The 27,557-nt window shown below is 42.2% G+C and overlaps 1 protein-coding gene across 1 annotated transcript; it reads left to right on the top strand.

Annotated features, from left to right (window-relative positions):
• Positions 1-1,037: 1,037 nt before the first annotated feature.
• LOC137431028 (uncharacterized) lies at positions 1,038-27,433 on the top strand. Its single transcript, XM_068121888.2, has 10 exons — positions 1,038-1,536; positions 3,303-3,457; positions 5,478-5,672; positions 7,679-7,757; positions 12,279-12,494; positions 14,187-14,226; positions 16,749-16,879; positions 20,963-20,999; positions 26,945-27,039; positions 27,312-27,433. The coding sequence occupies exons 1-10, from the start codon at positions 1,065-1,067 to the stop codon at positions 27,338-27,340; spliced, it is 1,449 nt and encodes a 482-aa protein (XP_067977989.2). The 5' UTR covers positions 1,038-1,064; the 3' UTR covers positions 27,341-27,433.
• The last annotated feature ends 124 nt before the right edge of the window (positions 27,434-27,557 follow it).

Raw genomic sequence — 27,557 nt, 5'->3', positions numbered from 1 at the left:
CCCCCAGCTCTGTCTGTGCTCTGTCCCCCAAATATTCCTACAGGTCGCACAAGATCTGCCAGCAACCCTCTTATGGTGAAACTGCCAAAATCTAGGCTCTCTGCTCACCTTCACTCCTCTTTTCTCCCGCCTCTGGAACAAACTCCCTCACTCTCTCCAATCCCACTCCTCCCTCCAGGTCTTATAAACAGCTGTTTCCCCACCATGTCTTATCTTCCCCCATCCAAAACCTTGATCTTTTCTACCCCCGTTAATTCACCCCAGATCCACTTTTATTGAAATACCGACTTTTTTCCTGGAAGTTCTAGCAGTGTCCATGTGTTTTATACCTTTCCCACCCCACCCCCCCCCCCTTCCCATTCCTCCTTCCCCCAAGCCCTCCCACAGATCTTCCGATGTCCCTGTTCTCTGCTGTTGTACTTGTGTGCTTCCCCCTCTCCCCCCATCTTGTCTCCCGCTCCCTTTATTATATGTTTTACGTGTCCGTTTTTTTTGTGATTGATGTTAGCTCTTACACGAGCCTCGATATTGTATACAAAAAAAAAAAAGCTGTTATATACACCAATGGGATGTATCAATTCACGTTTTGTTTTAAAGGTGATCAACAGTGATTGAAAATCGATATCGGGAACCAGTGGAGTGTTTTTAGCAATTTTCGGATCGAGAAAGATGTGATCTTCATCTTTGAGCCTCACTTCCATATTCTGGATGTGTCATAAGGGATTGAGAGAGGAATTGGAGAAGTTGATAACAGTGAGTTACAGTAATCAAAGTGTGATGAAAATACAAAACTTATTGATGAATATGGTGATTTAGCATTAGTTTATTAAACCTGTGGTGTTTACTATATTCACAACTAGTTAACACAAAATTAACACCAAAACTAGTATTGTGTAATATATTATACTCACAAGTCATTTCCGGTGTGGTTAGCTCTTTTGCCATCGACTCAGATTATCTTGAATCAACAGGGCACATGACCAGTAATGTGACCACATGTTCCTGTAATGGAATGTACCGTTGAAGGTTTCTTCTTCATCGTGAAACGTTCATAACGGTCCAGGATGTTGTACATGCTGTTTGGGTTTGCATTGGTCTGGGGACATTGTACTTGTCAAGCACGGCCCAGGATCTCAGTCCTGAATGTGACCGAGGGGAGCTGTGTGAGAGTGCCGTGTGAGTGTGCCCGTGGGAGGTCGACTTCGGTCCACTGGCTCCGATACACAGACGTGGACGGAGTGGCCGAACAGGAGATCAGCTGCAGTGGAAGCAAATGCGATATTACCGAATGCAACAAGGGGCAGATAAAAACCAAGCAGGGCCGTTATAGGATGCTACCCAATGGGACTCTTCAAATAAGCAGAGTGCACCCGAGTGATTCTGGCTTTTACAGGTGTCTGAAACAAACACGACAGGTACCCTCAGCCCACAGCGACTCGACGCCATCACTTTGTGCTTCCCGGGAGCAGCACCGTCAGCAGGGAGATTCTGCAGCTCAGGATCACTGGCACACGGCATTCCTTCTGTCCATCTCAGGTACCTACCTGCAGGTCTACCTTTTTCATCCTTTCATCTTTATGTATTTCCTGTATGTTTGTCTTTATGTCTGTCTGTATGTCTGTCATGGACAAGACATCAACATAAATGCTTGCAATAGTAAAGGGGGCCTTTTGAGATACTGTTGGGTGTTTAAGGACGAGGAATAATCTATCAATTTGAGAAAGGTATCTTTCATTCAGAAGGTAGTAGATATGGGGAAGGGTTAATGAGGAGGTATGGTGGGATTACCAACAGCAGATTAGATAAAAGGGGATTGGAAACATATCTATGATGGACATATTAAGGATACATATTGCTGGAATAAGTCGAACAGCACTCGTTGGGGTGCATACCTACGCCAGACTGAACAGTTTACGTTTTATATCCCTCTCAACTGATAGGCCGGATCTGCTGACCTGAACCCAAAATCGAATTGGCTTGTTCTTGTCATCCAACCAACTCATCCACCAAGTTTGTCATAATCCATCCACAACTTTTTGAGATATCCTATTCACAGACAAACAAAAACAGACAGATGGACATGGGTGAAAATATAACCTACGTCCACCTTAGGTAACTCGATGGTAATCATAGAATACTTACCCTGCGCAGTCAACTTGTTGCGAGCCAACTATTCTGTTTTTGAACATTTTTTTCCTTTGATCCAATATGGCTGCCAGACCACGTGAGCGATGACATCATAAATTTATATTCTCTAATATAATTGTCGCATAGATCACGCTCAATACATTTCAAACTGATCAGACTAAGCATTGTCCCTGTCGAATTATGACGTCATAATTACGACACCAATAACGTCGTCGTTAACAAAACCTATTCCACATATGGAGTTCTTTACAATGAGCCGTTTCAATTTTTTCCATGCAGCGGTTTTGGAGATATAGAGGTGCAACATTTTTCGGTTTTTCCAAGATGGCGCCTGTACCACATGACCTATGACATCATGATTATCATTAAAATATTATACAGGAGGTGCTCCTGTGGCGACAATTTCGTGTACATCAGACCAACAGTTGCAGAGAAAAAAAAATTCATACTGATCGGATGAAGTGTTATACTTGTCGAATTATGACGTCATATCAAAGGCACCAATGACATCATCATCAACACATCTTATTCCCCATGGTGAGTACTTGACAATGAGCAATGTCTCAACTTTTTCCATTGAGCGGTTTGGGATATATAGAGGTGTAACGTTTTTCCAATATGGCGTCCGTAGCACATGACCTATGACGTCATAATTATGAATAAAAAATATTCTGCAGGCGGAGGCGCTTCTATGGTAAAATTTCGTGTCAATTGGACCAACGGTTGCCGAGAAAATGAATTTTAAAAATGCCGACACGGACGCCACACGTACGGACTCACCTGAATGCCTAACCCTGCTTTTCGCTTCGCGAGCGCAGGGTAATAAATACAAAAAGAGCTAAACTGGAGGAGAGACGGTTACAAAAACAGAGAGACCACCGACCTGTTTGTGATGCGAGAGCAACCTTGTGTTTCGGTCTTGTCACGGAAGATTCCAATAATGTTAAGAGTTTTAGGTTCCACAGAATCCGGCTATAGATTCTTCTCCACAATGATATTAAGATTTGTAAATGAAAGTGATCTCTTTTCTCTGTGGATCATCTTTAATTTCCCTTATGAGCTGAGAGTTGATCTTTGTATATAAAATTTGGAATACTCATGGGAATTCTACTAGGATTGAGAACAGAAAGCAAAGTGTACTTCTTACTTTCCAGCTCTCCCCCAACAGGAATACAAGGTCTCCGTCCATACAGGAAGCCATTTCGGGTCTGGGACAGATGCAAAAGTCTTCATCAACCTGTGTGGAGAAATTACTTGTGTGGAATCGGAGCTCAAAACGTCAACACGTAATCTTTTTGAAAAAGGGCAGGTAATACTATTTACCTTATTTATGTAACTAGTACACCCACAGACTCCGGGAGGGGCAGGAAGGGTCATTCCTCTTTGGGGTATATATATATTACAGTCGATCTTTGGTCTGGTCTCAAGAACATTGGGTGTGTGTTCATTTACCAAGTTTCTTGTGAAGAGATCGCCAAGTGGTTTAAGCATTTGAGCAAGAACTCCATTCAAAACCGTTAAGGAACGGCTGGCTTGGCAAGCGCTAGCTATCTGCTTTGTAAAGGAGCACAACCCGAGCTTCTCCCTTTCAGTTTTGTATGAAACAGCAGGAGTGAGTTTCAAAAGTTCGCTACGAAAAATCGCCACGGTAGCGGCAGAAAGGGCCATGTTATTAACCCAACATGTGTGGGTTATATAGAGTACAGTAGATCTTCGCTCAGTTTTGTAAGTAAACCTAACTTCACAGATGTCGGGATTCCTCCAAATTTCTTCATTTAGTGTTATAAAGAGCATTAGCGACTGTTTAAAAAACTAAGCATACGTGTTTGTGGTTTATAGCCGGCGAAGCCGGTGTTGTGAATGAACGCGTACGTATTATGTTGAAAAAACAGATTTTGCTGGATCCTTTGAGCATTCCAAGCTTTGACGCACCAAATCACTCAATGGAGGCTGCCATCTTGCGGATGCGGAAGTATGCATAAAAAATTGAGAAAAAGTTCATAGGAGTTTGTTTCACCCGTCTTTTTTTTATTCACATTCTTATGCACCTCTAATTTGTAATTAAAATACTTTAAGACCAACCTCGTTCCCCGGGCCCGCATGGGCCCTGGTTGTCTTCAACGAAAATCGTCACCAAACACCGGAACCAATGAAATTCAAGCATTTGAAAAAAATATTTCAAAAACCAAATCGCTCCATGGAGGCCGCCATCTTGCGGATGCGGAAGTATGCATAAAAAATTGAGAAAAAGTTCAATAGGAGTTTGCTTCACCGTCTTTCTTTGATTCACAATCTTATGCACCTCTAATTTGTAATTAAAATACTTTAAGACCAACCTCGTTCCCCGGGACCTGGTTATCTTCAACGAAAATCGTCACCAAACAGCGGATCCAATGAGATTCGAGCATTTGAAAAAATATTTCAAAAAAGCTTTAATATTACCGCGTCTCGGAGGCTGAAAATGGCGTCAAATATTCTAAAATTGACGAAGAATTATTTTTTAGAAATCTCGCGGCCGTCGGGGATAGTTTTTCACGGCCGGAAATATCCGAAGTTGAGACGGAATTCACCGAATTAATCAAGAAGAAAATTTCATAAATTTTAATCTCATCCAGAATGCAAATGGTGTCATTTTGAACTAGGTACGGTACCTACTACACCTACCTACTACCAAACCTACTGATGCCATAGTGATGGGTAAAATAGTGGCAAGAGGCTTTGGCTTCGCCGGCTCATTGCGGCTTTGCAGTCGGGTACAAGTATTTTTACTTCCTGTGGAAGCCGTTGCTCCCACAGAAACGCCATTATAACTATAAGCTATTTATACACGTTCTCACTGCAGGAAAAACGCCTCGGGGAAGTGCGACATTATGTATTAACATTGTATTAACATGTATTAACATTGTTTTTTAATAACATTAACAAAATGCAATTATCATTAATTTTGTTTTTAAGCGTCATTGGAAAAACGCCACGATAACTCTTCTTCGGACAAATGCCACGATAAAGCTAATATAACATTTATATACACCTCAACGTGCAACCCCATTGACGGCAATAGCGGGCAAACTCGCTCGGGGGAGAAAACCCCCCTTGGGGAGGGGCAAATGAATGCGCTACAACCTTCATTGTGTAACCCTTTGTCATCCTGTCAGGTTTGGGTTAGATTGGATAAGTAATGACAGAATGTATTGGCGTCAAATATTCATCAGACAGACAGATACAAATGGCGTATTTTAGTATGAAAACTGTGCAAGGATCATTACATTTTATCAGCCCAATGCAAAGGAAGCCATTTTAATCCACAATTTTATGTGATATTTGTACAGAAAGATCATTTTACCATCAATGGGCCTTACCTGGGACATCTTACCAAGCTGAAGATCTGGCATGACGGTGCAGGAGTTCTACCAAGCTGGTTTCTAGATAAAGTTACAGTCAAGGAACCACTGTCCGGCATGACGGACACCTTTACCTGTAACTGCTGGATTGACAGAAACTCAAGGAGAACTCTCTCAGCTCAGGTATTGTTGTGATCTCAGAGCAGCTTCATTGGAATGTGAAATTGAAAGTGTTCATGTGGAAACACCTGGGGAGATTGTAGTGTTTGTATATTTTGATATTTCTTCATGAAAATGAAACTTTATGAATGCTGACGTCACAAAATGGAAGGTCCAAAGCAGCCTTTATTAAAATCTACAAACATGATCTGCATCTAAATAGCCGAACTAAGTTTGGACAGACGATGTATTAGTAAATCAGTGGGCGGAGCATCGAAGGACTGCCTTGCACCCATTGGCTAGACAGCTGGTCTCAGCGGCCATTTTCCTGCTTGGGTCCGCCCAAGCCATCTGTGGAAGCGTTACACAGTATTCACGATCGTTATGTTTTCCATTTCAGTTTTCCCTTCAGTGTAAAGCAACAATCATCAAATATATATGGAAAGGTTGCAGTCGATAGCCATCACGGGCCTTGAGAAAGCCATGTAGCATGTATAGGCATCAGGCTTTTGGCCTTCAGGCCTCAAATGGCTTCTTTCTCCGAAGCAATGTTGTTGTTGCTACGAGGTTAATATATGTACAAGGTAATATTTAGTTTTCCAGAGCGATAATGTTATTACCTCTGCCCCCAAAGGTGGATGGAGGTTATGTTTTCACCCCTGTCTGTCTGTTTGTCCGTTTGTCTGTCTGTCCGTTTGTGAACAAAATATCTCAAAAAGTTGTGGACAGATTCGGAAGAAATTTGGCAGTGATGCAGCGTATGTGACAAGGATGAAATTGTTAGATTTTGGTGAAGACCCGGATTCGGATCCGGCTACTATAATTTTTGAGTGATTCTTCACCATTGGAAGAATTGGGCCAAAAACGATACATAGCAGGATATCTCCAAAAATTATGGACGGATTCGGACGAAACTTGGTGGACCGGTTGGGTGTCTGACAAGGAAAAAAATAGATTCGATTTTGGTGAAGATCCGGATTCGGATCCGGCTACTGGAATTTTTAAAAGTGATTCTTCACCATTGCGAGATGGGGCCAAAAATGATACATAGCAGGATATCTCAAAAAGTTATGAATGGATTTGGACGAAACTTCTTGGAGACGTTGGGTGTGTGACAAGGACAAATCGATGCCATTTTGATGAAGATACGGATCCGGATCCAGCTGGTAGAATTTTTAAAGTGATTCTTCACCATTGAGTGATATGACAACCAGGCGGAGGTACGCTCTCTACTGAGTGCCGTTCTAGTTGCAGGTGTAGTTGTTTTTTTCTTGTTGTCATGAAGGTAATATGTTGTGCGGAGGTTCCGTTTGTTTTACAATGGTTATATTTACCTTTCCAAACAATCAGAGATTTTTGCGAAGGAGATTTATTTGGTGATTGGAACTGTTTATTTTCAAGTCTTGCTTTACAAGAGCTTCACGTTGCTGCTGCCGCTACTGTTGTTGTTCCTGTTGGAGGTCGATTTTTGAAATGTGCAACCATTGGTTGGACAGCTGCCAGACCACACCCACATCTGTTGCTTGACTCCACCCACCATAGCTTTGAAACGAAATGATATGACCGCCATCTTGGTTTTTCTGGTGGGCCTACCTAACACATTAGGCCTGTAGGCCTCTGCTTGGCTATACACTTGGCCAATCAGAACACATGGTATGTCAGAACATATGGTAATTAAGCGTTACGTTATGTTACATTACTTAATCAAGCGTTATGTTGCGCAAATTACTAATAAAAATAGGGTTACGTAATTTTTGAAGACGTCATATTGATTGGAGTTAAACAATCCGTGACTATGACAAATCAGCTCGTTGTGATATAACCGTGGCGGAGGCTGACATGGATGAGAGGTGTCAAGTTAATCTTTAAATTGTGCATTAAATGTGTGTTTCCCAATCGGCCCGTTACCGGATTTTGTTACAGGTTGTGACCGCAGTACATGGTCATTCTTGTTATTTTAAACAAATGTACACAACCAATAAATACCAGTATATGTAATTCATATACAATTATTGCATTCTGTTTTGTAGGGCCTGGCATTTCAGAAGAAGAAGACTTGGTGCAAAACGTTTTTAACAGAGAACCATGAAGCACATCAAAATAACTCTGGTAAGTAAATAACTCAACAAACAAATGAAAAATCACTCATAGAGTGAGACTTTGCAAAACAGTACAAGGTAGAATGCCACTCATTAGAGAATACATTTGACCTCAAAAATAATTTGTGGTGGAATTCAGTGAACTGGTATGCAAATCGTCTTCAAAGTTTAAGTTAATTGGAGAAAATTGACAATTTTAGAAATTTGGCCTATGTTGAACTTTTGGCCTATGTTGATCTCAAAAATAGTTTGTGGTTGGTTTCAGTAAGCTGATATTCAAATCCTAGTCAGATTTCAACTCAATCGGATGAAAAGTGAGGATTTTAGAAATTTGAAAAAAATTGTTTGATCTTTGGCCTATGTTGACCTTTTGGCCTATGTTGATCTCAAAAATAGTTTGTGGTTGAATTCATTTCGCTATGAAAATCCCATTCAAATTTCAAGTCAATCGGATGAAATTGAGGATTTTTCAAATTTGAAATTGTTGTTGACCTTTGTTGACCTTTTGGCCTACGCTGATCTCAAAAATAGTTCGTGGTTGAATTCAGTTAGCCGATATGTAAATCCTATTCAAATTTCAAGTCAATCGGATGCAAATTGAGGATTTTGGGAATTCAAAAAAAAGTGGTTGACGTTTGGCCTACATTGACCTTTTGGCCTTTTGACCCCAAAAATATATAGGATTTTGTCGGACCACGAACTCTACCGTTTGGTAAAGTTTTGTGAAGATCGGTTTAAAATCGTGTGCTGTAGGCAAGTATAAGTGAGCGGACAGACAAACACACAAAGAAACACACAAACCGGAGTGAGCAACATACTTGCAATTTTTTTTTTTTTTTTTTGCCGATTAATAAAATGCATGTATCTGTGTAAGTACATTAAAATAGGTGTATAAAGGGCTGGTGAGATAGAGGCTTTAACCTGTCTGACCTGGGTTCAAATCCCAACCCAGCTATAAACTACCACCTTTAAGTATCGCAGGCATGGTTGGGCATCAATGTGTGCGCTGTACTTCGGATGGACATTAAACTGGAGGATCCGTCTGCAAGCAAGATTTGGTCTTTAGTAAATATGAAGGATCCCATGGTGTCTTTCATGAAGAGTAGGGGAGTTATCGCCGGCAGCCCGAACAAATTACTAATTACTGCCAGAAACACCTTTATTTGAACGTCTGTGTGAGTGCCTGCGTGCCTGCGTGTGTGTGTGTGTGTGTGTGTGTGTGTGTGTGTATGTATATACGTGTGTGTGTGTGTGTGTATGTATATACGTGTGTGTGTGTGTGTGTGTGTGTTGTGTGTGTGTGTGTGTGTGTGTGTGTGTGTGTGTGTGTGTGTGTGTGTGTGTGTGTGTGTGTGTGTGTATGTGTGTGTGTGTCTATGTTTGTCGATGTGTGTCGTCTGTGTGTATGTGTATGTATGTGTGTGTATGCATGTGTGTATGTATGTGTGTGTACACACACACACACACACACACACGGACAAAAGGTTGTGGACGGATTCGGACGAAACATGGTGGACAGGTTGGGTGAGTGACAAGAACAAGCCGATTCGATTTTGGTTCAGGTCCGAATCCAGATCTGGTGCGACTGCGATGGAGTGGCAGGGTGTCCGTCACATAAGCGGCTCCCAAGTTCCCCGATGCATGGTGGCTTCAGAATGAATTAGTAAGTGTACAGAAACATTTTGTCTGCCTATGTACAAGAAAATGCCTCCAAACTCATTGGGCGGTGCTTCACCATGCAGCAAGATAATGACCCAAAACCCACTGCCAACGCGACCACTGCCAACATCAGGGAAAAAGTGGAAAGGTTTTAGACCGTCAAGTCAATCTCCTGATGTAAATCCAATGGAGCATACATTTCACTTGCTGAAGAGGAGATTAAAGTCAGAACCCCCAAAAACAAACAACAACTGAAAATGGCTGCAGTGAAGGCTTAGCAAAAATATATATATATATCTATCTATAATTCCACTAATCTCTGTCTGTGTGTGTGTGTGTGTGTGTGTGTGTGTGTGTGTGTATGCGACCGCTGTTTCTCGACAACTACCGGTCCGATATACTTGAAACTTGCCAGGTATATTGCTGGTGACCCGAGGATGTGCCTTTTCAAGGTTTCATATTAATCGGACAATTACTTACCGAGCTATGTCCAAAAAACGATTCAACCAATCAGAGAGCAGCGAGCTATCGCGTGTGCCGAACGTGGCGAACACACTCTGCCTCGGATGGCACATTTGAGAGCGTATTCATTTATTTCCCGTCGGCAAACTATGTTGGCGCTATGTTGGCGTTAAACTATGTTTTAAAACTAATTACAACTAATTTGCAATTCTTTCGCTTTGCGATGCGATTTGCGATTGCGTTAAACTCGCTCGGGCGTTAAACTATGTTTTTAAACTAATTTGCGATTCATTCGCTTTCCTGCGCATTTGTGCACGCGATGGCGATTTCTTTACCTGGGGGGTATTTCTTTACCTTTATTTCTTTATCCGGACCAAATTCAGATCCTGGGGGGACAGGGCCTTCTCCATCGCTGCTCCCACCCTCTGGAACTCACTACCTCACACCATCAGAGACTCCTCCTCACTCACCACATTCAAAACATCACTAAAGACCCACCTGTTCAACGCTGCATTCAACATTCAACCCACAGCATTTAACCCCTGACTATCTCTTCTCCTTCTCCCTCCTTTTGCTTTAAATATTTCCCTATTGATTCTTGTCTTGTCTTTTTGATTCTTGTCTTATATATATGCCGTATATCGCTGCTGTTTGTTTTCTTGATTCTTGTCTTTTTGCAATTGTTGTTTTCATGTATTGTTATGCATTATGTTTTCCACTCTGTCAAAGCGCCTTTGGGCTTCTGGAAAAGCGCTATACAAAATAAATGAATTATTATTATTATTATTTACCAAACTCCGCAAGCCGTTAGCTTTGGACCAAACCATTTCATGTAAATAGAGGGGGGGGATTGTCACCGTACTCGCAAGCCGTTCGCTTTGGACCAAACCATTTCATGTAAATAGAGGGGGGGGGGGGGGATTGTCACCGTACTCGCAAGCCGTTCGCTTTGGACCAAACCATTTCATGTAAATAGAGGGGGGGATTGTCACCGTACTCGCAAGCCGTTCGCTTTGGACCAAACCATTTCATGTAAATAGAGGGGGGGGATTGTCACCGTACTCGCAAGCCGTTCGCTTTGGACCAAACCATTTCATGTAAATTGAGGGGGGGATTGTTACCGTACTCGCAAGCCGTTCGCTTTGGACCAAACCATTTCATGTAAATAGAGGGGGGGGATTGTCACCGTACTCGCAAGCCGTTCGCTTTGGACCAAACCATTTCATGTAAATAGAGGGGGGGGGGATATACTTTTAGATATATATATAGTACGGGCATGCCCTAGTATATAAATAATCGATATATAGAATGAACAAGACGACTATTTCCATATTCATTGTATAAACTTATCTGTTTAAAAATGAAAAAATGATTATCTCGTGACATTATTTACAAGCTAAGCTGTTAATTAGACGTTAATTGTATATCCAGTATCGAGTTAAACTGTGACATGTTCATGCTAGATGATGTTACATTCTCTTAGCTTGTGGAAAGATCGCAAAAGTTCGGAAATTTTCTGCCTGTCATAACAAGTTACTCGAAATTGTTCTCATCTAAACAATTACATTTATCGTGGCATCTGGATATAGAACCCTCTAGTGCTTACGAGTAGTCTCAAGATGGAGGAGCTTTTGTGAATACTCTTGGAATGAGCATATAAATGGTAAAGCGGTGCATATGGTGGGGGAGGTTGTGGGATGGGTAGGGAGCAGAGAGAAGAGCTAGTAACCATTTGATTTGTGCAGTGCGATATCGTTTTATTGCTTTGTGTTTGTCCCTTCAATCATCACACTGAAATACGCAATTTGGTGTCTGTCTGTCTGTCTGTCTGACGGTTTTGACCGCGATACATTCGGTCGTTGCTTATCCAATCTCAACCAAACTTGACAGGAGGACCAAGGGTCACATGATGAAGGTTGTAGCAAATTCATCAATGTATCGTCATATAACAGCTTATCACGCCGTTTTGGTGGGAGCATCCCTACCAGAAGCAAAAAATATTATGAACCACAAACACGTTTAATTACTTTTTGAAACAGTCGCTCCTGATGTTTAATACTAAACTGAAAGGGAGAAAACCCAGTGTATGTTCAGTGACCAAGCAGCTAGCTGGTGCTTGCCAAGCCTACCATTCCTTATCAACAGTTTCAAATGGATTGCTCCGACACTTCATCACACAGAATGGTGAATGTGCTCTTAACAAGGTTGAGAAACACGAAACAATCACAGAACATGGAGTTGTTAATCTGTCCACTTGTTCTGCTGCATTTAAAATCGTAACTTAAGAAAACGAATCCCTACAAATCGAAATCGTGTTCGCCTTTGACTCCGAGAGCAGTTGGCTGGGTGTTGAGCGTTCCCAACTGAGTACTTGGCTCGAGTTTTTGTAATAATTTTCTTTGTCCCGCAGGAGAATCTGAAGATGACCAAATCCAAACATTCCTTACACCATCAACAACAGAGCCATCAACAACAGAGCCATCAATATCAACAACAGAACACATTGCAGCCATTACATCTTCGTGGGAATTTCTCTGGACATTAATGGGAGTTGGATTGTTTCTGTTGGGATTCCTACTCATTACAACTATTGTCTTGGTTAGCAGGAAGTTCTGCTTTTACAAAGGTGTGTTATTTCTTACCAACAGTTGCATTATATACTAGTGGGGTAAGCTTGCACATTGTAAGCAATAAATACAAGGTACATAATAAATAGAAGCTTTATGATTAAAGGCAACATCAACGACCTCCTGATCTACATATATATATGTAATTTTTTTTATTTTTTTTTAATGCGGACGCGCAGGTATACGGTTTTTAACGTAAATTTTCATTGAGGGTTTTATTTTACAGTTTACAGTTATAGGAATTGCTATTTTCAAATGCTAGATATTGATTGAGGTTTTTATTTATTTAATGGGCGCTTTTACAGTTTTTTCTGTAAGTTTTAATTTACGGAAGCTTTCCGACGGTTTTGTGATTTTTCCCGGTGTACTCGCGTCGATATCCGTCGGCACGCCACATTTCAGCTTTCCACGACAGCTGGAAGGTACCGAACATTAATAACAGTCAGTCTGTGAGTGATTAGAAAGAGCTTTATACGAGTACATTAGATGTACATAATATATTCCTGCAATGTACATTATTTTTTAGCCGATAATGGGGTGTAGCCTGGTGTTGGCTTAGCGGTTAGGGTGCCGGCTTGGGATCCTAGCAATCCTGGGTTCGAATCCCGGTCGATCGCTAAATTAACACCAGGGGGGTTGACTCAGCCTGTCATCCTTCTGAGGTCGGCAAATTGACTACCAGCTCACTGGGATGAATGATCACGGTGTGTACCCCGGCTTAGAATAGGTACACCGTATCCCTGCGCATTGTAAGAGGCGACTAAGGGTTGGCGTCAGGAAGGGCATCCGGCCATAAAAACATTGCCTCAAACAGGGAACCATGATTGTCATGGGGCCCGCAAGGCTAACCCCCGCTCTAGCGGGGAAAATGGCCTTAAAACGATCATTCATTCATTCATGCAATGTAAATTGACGATTTATTATTTATTTATTTTTATATTTTTTATCCTCGCCAGAGGAGAGGGTATTACATTTGAGTCCGTTTGTTTGTCTCTCTGTCTGTTTGTTTGTCTGCACAGAATAAATATGATTTTCTCTGCAACCGCTGGTCCAATTGACAGAATTTTCATCATCGGTGCACCTCCAACTGCAAAAAAAAATTATTTCTAATTATGACGTCATGGGTCATGTGGTACGGGTGCCATCTTGGAAAAATCGAAAAACTTTGCACATCTATATCTCCGAAAGCGCTGAATAGAAAAAATTGAGACATGGCTCATTGTAAAGAACTCTCCATGGGGAATAAAATATGTTAATGATGATGTCATAGTTGCCTCCATTATGATGTCATAATTCGACAAGTACAAAACTTAATCCGATCAAGATGAAATTTCTTGAGGATCATCTCGGGATAAATTGGTGGAGGAAAAAAAGTATGATGACGTCATCGGTCACCTGGTTCGGTCGCCATATTTGTTTTAACACAAAACCCTTAAAAACTACTGAAAACATGTCCTGGCGAGGGTCTGCAATCTCTGATTGCTCTTTCTTGTTTGCTTTTGCATTTAACCAGTCGTGGAAAGTTCAACACACAAAATTAGTGTGGATTATCAGAGATATCTTTGAATAAATGACGTCTTTTCAGGAAACGTCACATTTATGATTCACCGAAGTGTAGAAATAGCATGAAAGCCTAAAAAAGTTAATTTTTATTCATTATCTCTCCCTCTTCCTCTTCCTCCACCTCTCAGAAAACCTGCCACTGAAAACATCCATCCAGAAGCAAACAAGGTGAGTGAGTTGCGCAATGAAAATCATAATATATATATATATATATATATATATATATTTGTTATCCTTATTCTTAAAGTGTTAAACCTTTGTTATCCTTAAAGTGTAAAATATTGGTATCCTTAAATATTGTTGTTATCCTTAAAGTGTTAAACTCCACAGGGCTTAAGACTAAACTTCTTCAAAGAATATACAGACGACATATGCCATGATTATTATGTGAAGGGTTAATAGATTTGAAGGGCTAACAGGAGAGGTCAGAGTATAATCTCCATGAGCTGTCTTTTCTGGGTTTGATTCCCGACCCGAATGTATACCGTCGGATTGGTGTTTATCAGGCCGGGTGCTGCACTACAAGTTTGCCGTCCATTGGATGGATGTTAAACTTGATTTCCCATCTGGCAGCATTAGTTGGTGTTATTTAAATTTCCACTGTGTCTTCCATTAAAAGTAGGTGAGCTATCGCCGGCACCCTGAGCAAATTACAAATACCTGCCCAAACACTAGAACACCAGGCCTGGTCAGCCATTTCCTGAAAGGCTTTGGCCAAAGCTTTCCCCTTGGCAGACCCCACGATATGATGGGATTGTTTCTGCTCATGCAACCATAGTCGTACAAAGACAAGAAAAATATTTCCATTATTATCAATTCAAAATGGAGACGTGATGGCATTTTTCAAGTATTACGAGTGTCTTCATTCCCACAACTTTCCAAATGCCCCCCCCCCCCTCCTACATGGCTGCCCACCCAAAATATAATTATTTCACTTCACCGTGGATTTTGGTAAAATATTTAAGCAATTTTAGACTATTGGGACCCAGGTAGTTACTATACGATACATGATTCTGTGTTTTTTTCTGTGTTTGCTTATAAATCCTGTGTTCCCAAGTCCTCGCTCTCTATACCCACCCTTCCCATTCATACCCAACTGCTCCTGGACTCTGTGCCTTTTACACTTGAGAAGGTGGACAAGTTTCTGTCAACCCTCGACTCAGACTCTGCCAGTGGACCGGATGGCATTAGCTCACGTGTTCTAAAAACCTGCTCTGCCTCTCTTGCACTTCATCTCTCTGCTCTTTGTACCCTGTCATTTGTGCTACGTCATCTTCCATCTGGTGGAAATCAGCCAACATTACTGCATGGTGCACAAATTTGCACGAAATGCACGCAATGCACGAAAAAGGTGCACAAATTTATGCCTTCAACTACAGACCTATCAGCTTACTTCCAATCATCAGAAACGTCATGAAATCCACCATCGCAGTCCACATAAAATCATTCCTTTTCTCCAGCCTAATCTCAGATCACCAATGTGGTTTCAGACCAGGTCACTCTACCGAGGAGATGCTGCTTCTACTCTCCAAACAAAGGATGGAGGCCCTCAATGTCAGACATGAGATCAGGGCCGTCTCTCTGAACATATCACGTCCTTACTTTCCAAACTCTCTGCCTCTGGCATCCAAGATCAACTCCACACATGGTTTACTCACTTCCTCCGCTCTCGGAGCCAACGTGGTGCTCTCAATGGAATCGTTTCTTAATACTCTCCCTGTCAAGGATGAAGTGCCACAAGGGAAGTGTTCTGGGCCCTGACCTATTCCTAATCTACATCAATGACCTCTCTGACTCTCTGGAAAATCCTCCACCCTTTGCAGTGACATCACTCATCTTTCAGATGAGAAGGCTGCAGCATCTCCCCTCTCTTCAGACCTTTAAGAAAATCACAAGCTGGTCAAACTATTGGAATATGCCTTTCAATCCCTACAAATCTCTCCCACTCACTAATCTCTCTCTGAAAGGACCGTCTGGAAAACCCTCCCCTCTACTTTCTTAACAATGCTCTTGAGGAAGTTCAGTCATTCAAACTCCTGGGTCTCACTATCTGCCATGATCTTTCTTGGGCAAACCGCATTTCAAAGTTGCCCTCCGAAGCCAGACGCCGACTGGGCATCCTCCGTCATGCAAGGTCTTTCCTTTGCACAACTGAACTCTTATCCAAATAAAGAGTAAATGGAATATGAACTTGTGTTCACAACATCATGGGACATCGGTTCAGATGAAAATCCTAAACATGTGAACCCCAACAAATGTTTCCGAGAAGCAGAGGTTTCTGAATCGATCATATCTGTAGACGGCACCTGTGGAAAAACATTGAGCGAGTGTGGTTAACCGTGGGTACCTTGATTTATAATGCAGATTGTTTGCTGGAAAATTATTAATGTTCCAATTTACCAAATCAAGCAAACCAGAGGATATGTGATGTCAGAGTTTCCTGGTTACTCCATGAAAGCGATGCGGTACAAGTGTTGTTCCACACTCTAAAAAAAACCTCCTGGAGTCCGCATAGAATATAATATTTCATCCCTCATTGTCCTGAAAATAAATGTGGAATCCCAGAATCCCATTGGAAAAAAAAAGTCACATTTGTCACTTTGCCAGGAACAAATAAATGACTTTTCTGACTTTAATCTCGGTGACGTCACAATGTTGATAAGAGTTATGGTCGTGTTGTTGTTGTGCAGGAACCAAGTCAAGAACACTCATGGAAAGAACTCCAAGACAACTTGTAAGCTTAGAGCAAGACCAACACATATAGAAAGAGTGTTGAAGAACAAGACGGAAAAAGTAGAGACTAATTCCACGGCACTTTATGGTGAGGACCGATTTTAAAGCATGGTGACAATGTGACGAACCACAGTGTATCTCAAAACAAGAGAAGTGATTGGTTTAACCTTGAGGAACACGGCAAGAACACAACTGAGTGTAGATGATGGGGTCAAGTAGGTTGTTGTGACAGGGTTGAGGAATGTATTGTACATTTATTAGTATTATTGTATAAAGAGATCCTGGGTAGTGTCGTGGATTCCCTAATCCCTTCCAGTTCTGGAAAAAGCACCTGCTCAACTTCCAAGTGGACAAGAGGTTTACGGAGGTATAAGGGTGACATGCATGGTAGATGATCGGCGCATCGGCCAGTAACGCCATTTCAGGAAAAGAACATCACACAGCCAGCCCCAAGATTAACTCAGGGACTTTCAACTTACATTAGTCTTTATATACTTTCTTCAAAGGACAAGAAACTCAAAACATTTCCCCAGTTTACACAGACTGTCCCTGGGAGCAAGATCTGGCAGGCAGGGAGCTCAGGGGGAAGGAATGGCACCACAAGGTCAATTAAGGATGTTTATCAACAGCTTCTCAAATCGAGACAGTCAGACCGTAGCTTTGAGGGAGAAATGGGTCCTATTGCCCCCATTAGGCTGGGATTAGACTAAAATCCCTTAGAGTAGAATCTGCGCATCAACCGCACCAACAGGGCCGTGGCAGAATATGTCTGCAATTACCTCCGCCACCGAAGATGGACAGAGGTTATGTTTTCATCCGCAAGTTTGTTGGTTTGTTTGTTTGTTTGTGAGCATGATGTCTCAAAAAGTTATGGACGGATTCGGATGAAACTCTGTGGACAGGTTGAGTGTGTGACATGTACGAATTGATTCGATTTTGGTGGCGATACAGATCCTGACAACTGACAGATAGGCCAAAAACAATATATAGAGCATGATAAAAAAGTTGTGGATGGGTTATGATAAAACGAGGTGGGTGAGTTGGGTAGGTGACAAGAACAAGCTGATTGGATTTTGGTTCAGGTCTGAATCCAGATTCGGACTATCAGTGGGATGCACGTAAACTTTTCACCCTGGTGGAGGTATGCCCTCTACCAGTGGGGCAGATTTGTGAAAAAATTGTGGGTTTTGTGGTAAAACCACCAAATTTGGCATATATCATGTTTGATGTGTGCTTAATGATTGCAGATTTAGTGCCAAGCTGAATATTTCCCCAGAAGCACGTAAAGGGGTAAAAACAAAGATGGCCGCTGCACATTTAGAAAAATCCAATACGTCCAACATATTCAGAAATATACCACATATAACCATGAATTAAGTACCCGTTTCTCAGTTTTCAGACATAAACTATCCAATGCCATCGTTATTGCTCTGAATAATATCTCAGGGGATGATTTTGTGCTTTTTCTTGTCTTTTATTGGTATAAGTAATCTTACTATAATTCACCAAATGTCCGTCCGTCTGTCTGTCTGTCTGTCTGTCCGTTCGAAGGTACCATAAAAACTGCTGAACCGATCGCATCGATATTTTGGGTGGGTAATCCTGGGATCTCCAGGAGTAAAATAGGCTATTCAGTTTTTCCAATTTCAGCTTTGGTCTCCAGCATTCTCAGGTTTGGACTCCTGCATAACATTCGCGTTCGCATAACGTTCATTGTGACGATGTTTTCATTGTGATTATGTTGTTTTCCCGGGTGCCGCACAAACGGCTGCACCGATCGAACTCGGTGACCTCGGACAAAGACCTTTTATAAGGACACGGGTTGAATCCCTGCTTGAGAGAATTCTAACCCATTTCAACTGAAGGAAACACGTATCGGGAGTACATATGACATAGCGATTGTGAACACGATTATCGATCACGATTCACGATCACGATCATCACGATCATAGTGTATCGATCACTGTGGGAAATTTGGAGAATTATAGTAAGACTATGGAGATACCCATGCTACGCACGGGTGGGAGGCCAGAAGCAAACGGGCAATGCAGATACGGCGAATGCCAAAGCATGAAACCAATAAATTCCACATTCCTGTAGCACCTTCATTCGCACGTCAGACATGGACAGCAAGTTCGTGAAGGACTTCCATGAAAACGTACCCGTTCGCAAACAAACGGGTACGTTCACGTATAGAAACATCGATCGTGGGACCGTGGCGAATCTGCATATGGCGATCCGCGAAGTTCACGTTCAGAAAGTGGAAACCATCACGGCTTGTCGTCATTCACTTGAACTCGATATCTCTTTTTTAATTCCAAACAACATATCTCCAATCACAAATTAAACTTTTAACAACATTGTTAATGTTTCCTTCATTGTCAAAACTACCAAATCAACAGTTAAAAGGATTTTGAGCCGATAGCTGTTACGGCCTTGGCAAGATCGATGGAGACAGCGATCTGTTAGCGCATACACCACCCAAATAGCCATGTGGAATTCTCTCATGTAGAGATTAAATGTCGTTTGAACTTTCGCTGAGGTCATTATTTACTTTTAATGATGTTTATACACGAATGATGTTTAATGATGTTTATATTGGTTTTGGGTCGTCTTTTCCGCATATCTCGTGGGATTGTGAGTTGGAGAGACGGCCGTGATGGCGGCGAGGGGGTTAGAATTCTCTCAAGCAGGGATTCAACCCGTGTCCTTATAAAAGGTCTTTGTCCGAGGTCACCGAGTCCGATCGGTGCAGCAGTGCAGCGATCGGTGCAGCCGTTTGTGTGGCACCCGGGAAAACACCATCGTCATAATGAAAACATCATCACAATGAACATTATGTGAACGCAAATATTATGTGGGAGTCCAAACCTGAGAATGCTGGAGACTAAAGCTGAAATTGGAAAAACTAAATAGCCTATTTTACTCCTGGAGATCCCAGGATTACCCACCCAAAATATCGTTGCGATCGGTTCAGCAGTTTTTACGGTACCTTCGAACAGACAGACAGACAGACAGACAGATGGACATTTGGTGAATTATAGTGAGATGCTGTTTAGATTTTGATTATTTGCCTGTGATATGATTTAACGGATGTTTATATGAATCGTTTAAAATTAAAAAAGTCTTCAATTTCTGATATTTTACCTTTTCATTTGGGCCTCCCAATTGAAGCCCCGCCTGTAGGGCGGGTACCGTTGCTAGTCTTTTTTAATTACATGTCTGTTTTTAAATTTTGTTGTGTCTTTTCTTGTCTTTTATTGGTATCTTTTTTTTTTTTGAAATTATATGTGTTTTTTACTTTTCACATAGATGAGCAGATCTCCATATATATAGCATCCAGCATCATGTCAGCATCATGTCAGCAAAAAAGAGATGTAAGCTTGTTCACAATGAGAGTCTGCAGTCATCTACCTCAATACCTGATACTATTGATTCGACCGTATGTGCTCTGTGCCAAGAACATTCTCACGCACCACTTCAGTGTCCGGCACATTCTAAACGGACAAGTGTTGGAGCTGGTTATTAGAGTCTTGGTGAAAGTGCCATCGGAAAGTATTCACACCCCTTGACGTTTTTTACATTTTGTTGCATTTTGTTGTGTGGGTGTGAATACTTTCTGACAGAACTGTATATTTCTTTTGCGACAAAATTGGAACAGAGTCTAGCGCTCTAGCCTTATTTATCCGAATTTTTTTTTTTCCTAAGCTGTTAGTGGCATTTGATACGTTATGCCTGAAAACACACAGTAGTAAAGGATATTTCATTAATTTTTATGTGATATAATGCCGAAGATATTGGGTTTATTCGATTTTTCAGTTTGTGCTGTGGCCATCTTTGATTTTACCCCTTCATGCGCTTCAGGGAAAAAATTCATCCTGGCACTAAATCCCTAAATCTGAAATCATTTAGTACCTATCAAACATGATATATGCCAAGTTTGGTGCTTTTACCACAAAACCTACAATTTATCTAAATTTTGTCACATAGCTTCCCCACTATATACTGAGTGTCGTTCTAGTTGCTACCTGTGAGGGCTGTTAACCTTGATATTACAGGTATACAGACACACACACACACACACACACACACACACACACACACACACACACACACACAATAAAATGTTGAAATGGTCCCACTCCTCTCTCTCCCTACCTCCCCCCAACAGTGAATGTTCCAGTGAGGCCAAAAACAACAGAGACCAGGTTCGTTTGATTGCAATTTTAATGCAATGTTTCCCGTTCTTAATTCATTTATTGGCTGTTTTATAACCCCGTCTCTAATATTATTATTATTACTCTTCTATAATTTAGATGTACAACCACTAAAATGGTTGTGATTGTTTTTTTTTGTTGTTTTTTTTATCGTTGGTTGGTCTACACTCTACAGGTACGGTTCTCACATTGAATGCTGGATTTTGCGGAGGATCTCAACTGCCTCTCACATTGAATGCTTCAAATCCCGGACGAGCCACATTATTTGTAGTTACCCTCCACTTTGCACTTTAGCCAATCACACCATACCTATTCTACCTCCCCATCCCCTGCCTTCTAACTGTCTCCACAACATGGGACACATTTTAGAGTTGGGTTCTAGTTGGAACCCCGTTTCCCCCTACTTTCCTTTGATAGTGTTTCTGAGTTTGAATCAAGCACTATTGCAAACAGGTAAGGGGAAGGTTGTCTGGAGTACTCCAGCTGGAGTTTTGAAAAATTTGTTTCTCCATCGAGTGAGAATATCTTGGTTTGTGTATTCCGAGACATATTTGAAATCGCCTTCACAAGTTGATCAGGAATTCCATGTGCTGATAGGATCATCATCATTTTGCCATATAGGATGGAGTCAAAGGCTTTTCAAAAGTCAATGAATGTCATTATCACGGGGAGGTTGTGGGCACACATTCCTTATATGAGACTTCACAGCACAAGAATGTGTCCAATAAATTTTGGTTTGATTTCAGGTGTTGATCAAAAGCAGGATGGATTTGGTTCAAAATAATTTGATTGTAGCTCTCAGCGACTATTGAGATTAAGCAAATACCACGATAGTCTCTTCCAAGATTGAAATCTCCTGGTTTTGGAAAGGAAACTATAAGTATGATCGACCATTGTTTGTTTAGGCCTCTCTTCTTCCAATCCGTGCTGCATTTCAAAAGTCGAGATTGATAGTGTCGGCCTCACACCGTTAAAAAAGTTCTGGCGGTATAGCGTCTTCACCGCAGGTTTCCTTCTGATAAACACCTTTTATTTGTTATAGTCTCCAAAGCCATCTTGATGGCATGGTCTTCAAAGACAGTTTTGACTTCCTCCAACTTGTCGTCTATCCTCGGTAGGCTGCCATGACGATTCTAAAGATGAGGGTACCAGTTCTTAATCCTTTCCACATTGGTACTTCCTCTAATAAAACCTTTTTGGGAAGCCTTTCTTCTACTAATGCCGTTTGAGGTGCCAACTCATTTTATGCTGCAGTTAATGTACGCCTTCTCTACTTCTTCAATTTTCTTGCTGAGGTCCTTCTCCCAGGCCTTCTTTGCCTGTTCATATTTGTGGCAGTTGAGGTTCTTCTCCCAGGCCTTCGTTGCCTGTTCATATTTGAGGCAGTTGAGGTCCTTCTCCCAGGCCTTCTTTGCCTGTTCATATTTGAGGCAGTTGAGGTCCTTCTCCCAGGCCTTCTTTGCCTGTTCATATTTGAGGCAGTTGAGGTCCTTCTCCCAGGCCTTCTTTGCCTGTTCATATTTGAGGCAGTTGAGGTCCTTCTCCCAGGCCTTCTTTGCCTGTTCATATTTGTGGCAGTTGAGGTCCTTCCCCCAGGCCTTCTTTGCCTGTTCATATTTGAGGCAGTTGAGGTCCTTCTCCCAGGCCTTCTTTGCCTGTTCATATTTGAGGCAGTTGAGGTCCTTCTCCTCGGCCTTCTTTGCCTGTTCATATTTGTGGCAGTTGAGGTCCTTCTCCCAGGCCTTCTTTGCCTGTTCATATTTGAGGCAGTTGAGGTCCTTCTCCAAGGCCTTCTTTGCCTGTTCATATTTTAGGCAGTTGAGGTCCTCCCAGGCCTTTTTTGCCTGTTCCTATTTGAGGCAGTTGAGGTCCTTCTCCCAGGCCTTCTCTGCCTGTTCATATTTGAGGCAGTTGAGGTCCTTCTCCCAGGCCTTCTTTGCCTGTTCATATTTGAGGCAGTTGAGGTCCTTCTCCCAGGCCTTCGTTGCCTGTTCATATTTGAGGCAGTTGAGGTCCTTCTCCCAGGCCTTCTTTGCCTGTTCATATTTGTGGCAGTTGAGGTCCTCCCAGGCCTTCTTTGCCTGTTCTTATTTGAGGCAGTGGAGGTCCTTCTCCAAGGCCTTCTTTGCCTGTTCATATTTGAGGCAGTTGAGGTCCTTCTCCCAGGCCTTCTTTGCCTGTTCATATTTGAGGCAGTTGAGGCCCTTCTCCCAGGCCTTCTTTGCCTGTTCATATTTGAGGCAGTTGAGGCCCTTCTCCCAGGCCTTCTTTGCCTGTTCATATTTGAGGCACATACTTACCTTTGTATCGCATTGATGAGCTTCATAAAATTGTTTGGTATTTGATCTTGCCTTTGCTACTGTATGATTTTTATAAAGATAATTCTTCTTAGCTTTCTTTCTTTTTGGTACAAGTTTTGTTGTTGGTTAGCTTGGATAAAATGGTCATATCTTCCTGTTTCTGTTTATTTTGTATCTTTGAGAAGACATTGAAACTGGTTATGGACTTCCACAGCTTATTCCTTCCGCAATGTTGCGTTTGCTCTGAGAGACCCCCAAAGTACAATGGCGTTTTCTTCGCCAGAGATTTACTCTTCCTAGGGCTGAGGTTGACAATTTAAGTAACTATTTGATGGTCTGATCCAATACCAGTGAAGGTATTATATGGTTTCTGCACCGTTCACACTATTTATCCACTTTTTGTGAATGAGAAGCTAGTCTAACTGATACTCGCTGCCATATGGGTCGATGCAAGTCCAATATTTTCCTTCTTTATTTCGAAAGCAAGTGTTTTTGTTTTTTTGGATACAAGATCTAGGCTCGTTTAAGAGCTAGCACGTCAAACACATATTAGCACATAAAACACAAAAAAAACAAAAACGGACACGTAAAACAATAAGGGGAGGGGGAGACAAGCTGGGAGAGAGAGAGGGAAGCACACAAGCATGACAGTAGAGAACAGGGACGTCGGGAGATCTGTTCGAAGGGAGAGCGCTAGGGAGGGGGCGGGGGGGAAGGGGTACATGGTACAAAACAAATCGACACTACAAGGAATTTCAGGAATGAAGTCGGGGATTGAAAGATGTGGATTTGGGGTGTATTAACGGGAGTAGAAAAGATCAAGGTTTTGGATGGGGGAAGATAAGAGATGGTGGTGAACAGCTGTTTTAAAGACCTGGAGGGAGGAGTGTGATTGAAGAGAGTGTCGGAGTTTGTTCCAGAGGCGGGAAAAAAGAGGAATGAAGGAGTGAAGGTGGGCAGAGAGTCTTGATTTTGGCAGTTTCACCAGAAGAGGGTTGCTGCCAGTTTTTGTGCATCCTGCAGGAATATTTGGGGTGCACAGCACAGACAGAGCTGGAGGAGCAAGGCCAGAGAGGAGTCGGTACAATACAAAAAGACCACCAACATGCCTGTGGTGAGAGAGTGAAAGGCCCTCAGAATCAGCTTCATCGCGGGAGATACCAATGATCCTGAAACCTTTTGTTTCAACAGCGTGAAGCCGAGCTAGGTGTGAGGCAGGAGCACCAGCCTAGAGGGGAGAGCAGTATTCCATTGAGCTATGGATGAAAGACTTGTATGTGGTGAGGAGCTCAGGTGTGCCAAGGAAGGACTTCGTATGACGGAGGATGCCCAGTCGGCGACTGGCTTTGGAGGCCATCTTGGAAATGTGGTTTTCCCAGGAAAGATAGTGGAAAAATAGAGAGTGGGAAAGATAGTGAGACCCAAAAGCTTGAGTGACAGAACTTCTTGGAGAGGATTGTTGAGAAAGTCGATGGGAGGGTTTTCCAGATGGTCTTTTTGGAGAGACATAGCGAGAGTGTGAGATTTTTCAGTCTTGAAGGACATGTTCCACTTGTTTGACCAGTTTGTGATTTTGTCCAGGTCCGCAGAGAGTGAAGAGGCTGCTGCCTGCCGATCTGAGGGTTGAGATATGGAGCGGCAGAGAGTGGAGTCATCAGCAAAGAGATCGAGAGCATTTTCCAGAGAGTCGTTGAGATCATTGATGAATACCAAAAAAAGCACAGGGCCCAGAACACTGCCTTGAGGAACTCCAGCATGAACAGGAAGGGGAGATGAGAGAAATCCATTCAGGGCCACACGTTGACTGCGACCGGAAAGGAAGTCCGCAAGACATGCGTGGAGATTACCATAGATACCATAGGATGAGAGTTTGGTGAGCAGAGTGCGGTGCCAGACCGTATTGAAGGCACATGATATGTCAAGGGAGACAACTATGATTTCCTGTTTGGCATTGAGGACCTCCATTCATTGTTGAGACAGCAGAAGCAACATGTCCAGAGTAGAATGACCTGGTCTGAATCCAAATTGATGATCCGAGATCAAGCCATTGGAGAAGAGGAAGGATTTAACATCAGAAGCGATGATGGATTCCATGACCTTGCTGATGATTGGGAGCAGGTTGATTGGTATGTTGTTGCAAGGATCTGTTTTTGCCCCTTTTTTGTGTAAAGCGGTAATTTGGGCTGATTTCCAAGCAGATGGTAGATGACCTTGAGCAAAAGAGAGGGTGAAGAGAACAGTGAGAGGGTGTGAAAGAGCTACAGAGCCGGAATTTAGGACCTGTGGGCCGATGCCGTCTGGTCCAGTTGCACAATCAGAGTCGAGGTTTGATAAAAACTTCTCCACATTGTCAGGAGAGAAGGACACAGAGTCCAGGAGCAGTTGGGTTTGACTGGGTATGGTGGGTACATAAAGAGATGGGTTCGGGACACAATATTTTGAGGCAAACACAGAGTTGAGGCATTCGGCTTTTTCACGTGCGGTGTCAGCTGTGGTTCCGTTTGACGTAAGGGAGGGGATGGAGGGGGAACAAACACCAGAAACAGATTTGACCAGATGCCACGAGGATTTGGAGGGAGGAGACAGGTTTGAGAGTTCATTTTGGAGTGTGGAGATATAGTGCTTCCTGGCACTCCTGAGGGTAGACACACACTTGTTCCTGGCTTTGTGAAAGGAACTGAGATTGCCTTCAGTTGGATTCGCCTTCCAAGAGGTGAAGGCAAGTTGTTTCATGACAACAGCCTCACCACAAGATTCAGTGTACCATGGACAGGAGGAAGGGTAAGACAACTGAAGATGAGATGGGATAAATCTGTGCATGAGAGAGAGCAATTTACTTTGGAAGAATTCCCAGGATGAGTTGATGTCAGAGGCAGCAGAGATGGGAGACCAGTCCAGGTGATTTATGGCTGCTTGAAGACCGTGCCAGTTGGCCTGAGTGAAATGCCAGACTCGTCGACGCTGAGGAGGCTCTCTGAGAATGGTCAGAGAGATGTCCACTTTAACAAGGAAATGATCAGAAGAACCGATTGGAGCAGAAGAAGAGCAGCTGACATTTGCAGGGAAGTTTGTCATAACCAAGTCCAGAAGAGAAGATACTCCGTTGACTGAGATCTGGGTCGGGAAATTGACAGATTGTGTCAGTCCCAATGAGTAGCAGAAGTCCTTTGCTAAGGTGTCATGGCTGGTGAGAGATGAACCCACACCCAGCCAGCTGGCATGATGACAGTTGAAGTCGCCACATATGAGGAAGAGAGAGTTGGGATGAGTTGATAGAAGTTGGTCCATGTTGTCAGACAGCGAGACGTAGATGGAGTCATCACTGTTTGGTGGACGGTACAGAACACATATGAACAGAAGTGTTAAGAAATTCAAAACCTTTTTCAGTTGTCAGACTGATAAGGAATTCCCCATTGCAATTTGGCACATCACAATTTATGTCATGAAAAGGAAAATGAGTATCTTCCAATCCGACCTATGTGTTGAAGTCACATGCTATAATGAGCATGTTGTGTAAAGCTACCTTTTCAATGGCCAACTTAGAATAACAATTCTACCGTTTTATAAATAAAGTTTTGTTCATTTTTGAAAGCACGGTATCTTGCGTTGGCATCATGCATGTTACTTTCATGACAGGAGAACAGAAACAAGAAGACACGAAACAGCAAGAGCAGAAAACTTGGGAAAGAGTAAAAGAAAAGATGGAGAGACACGTTTTGTTGCCACATATGGTATGAGGTGTACTTGATGCTTTGCCCCATTGTTAATGTTTATACTTTGAAGTAATTATTTTATTGTTAGAATCTCCCTTTACATGCCCAAGTACGTTGAGCCGGTGACTCGTGTACTTGCAATGATTGCTGCTTTGCGCACGTTAAATATCCCAGGGTGTCTATCGTGAAGAGCTAACTATTGTCTGCACCCAAAACGAATCAAATATTAATAAAAACAGATCATTGTTTATTTCCTGTGTGACGTAATGTCCCAACTTTTGTATTTGCAGAAAACTGGAGACAAAACTCCAAACTATAAAATATTTGTGTGAAGTTCAAAGTGCCGTTTTAACTGCACACTCACGTTGTCTATTTATTTGCTGTTGTCTCAATAAAGGTCACATTTCCTGCCCTTGTTTCCTCTAATTGTCGAATATTTATTTTCAACATGAGTTGTTTGAGAATTTATCCCCCTTGCCCCCCCCCCCCAAATGAAATGTATTTAAAGGGGTACACCAAGTTGAACTTTCAATTGC

This window comes from Myxine glutinosa, chromosome 7 (assembly GCF_964187855.1).
Source record: "Myxine glutinosa chromosome 7, kmMyxGlut1.1, whole genome shotgun sequence".
NCBI classification, from domain to species: Eukaryota; Metazoa; Chordata; class Myxini; order Myxiniformes; family Myxinidae; genus Myxine; species Myxine glutinosa.
This window is presented reverse-complemented; position numbering and strand designations above follow the sequence as displayed.

Bases quoted from the DNA above. Each gene is read 5' to 3' on its own strand.
- LOC137431028 (XM_068121888.2), top strand. From the start codon at position 1,065: ATGTTGTACATGCTGTTTGGGTTTGCATTGGTCTGGGGACATTGTACT. The intron at 1,537-3,302 runs GTACCTACCTGC...CTTACTTTCCAG, and splicing joins ATTCCTTCTGTCCATCTCAG to CTCTCCCCCAACAGGAATAC. The intron at 3,458-5,477 runs GTAATACTATTT...ATATTTGTACAG, and splicing joins ATCTTTTTGAAAAAGGGCAG to AAAGATCATTTTACCATCAA.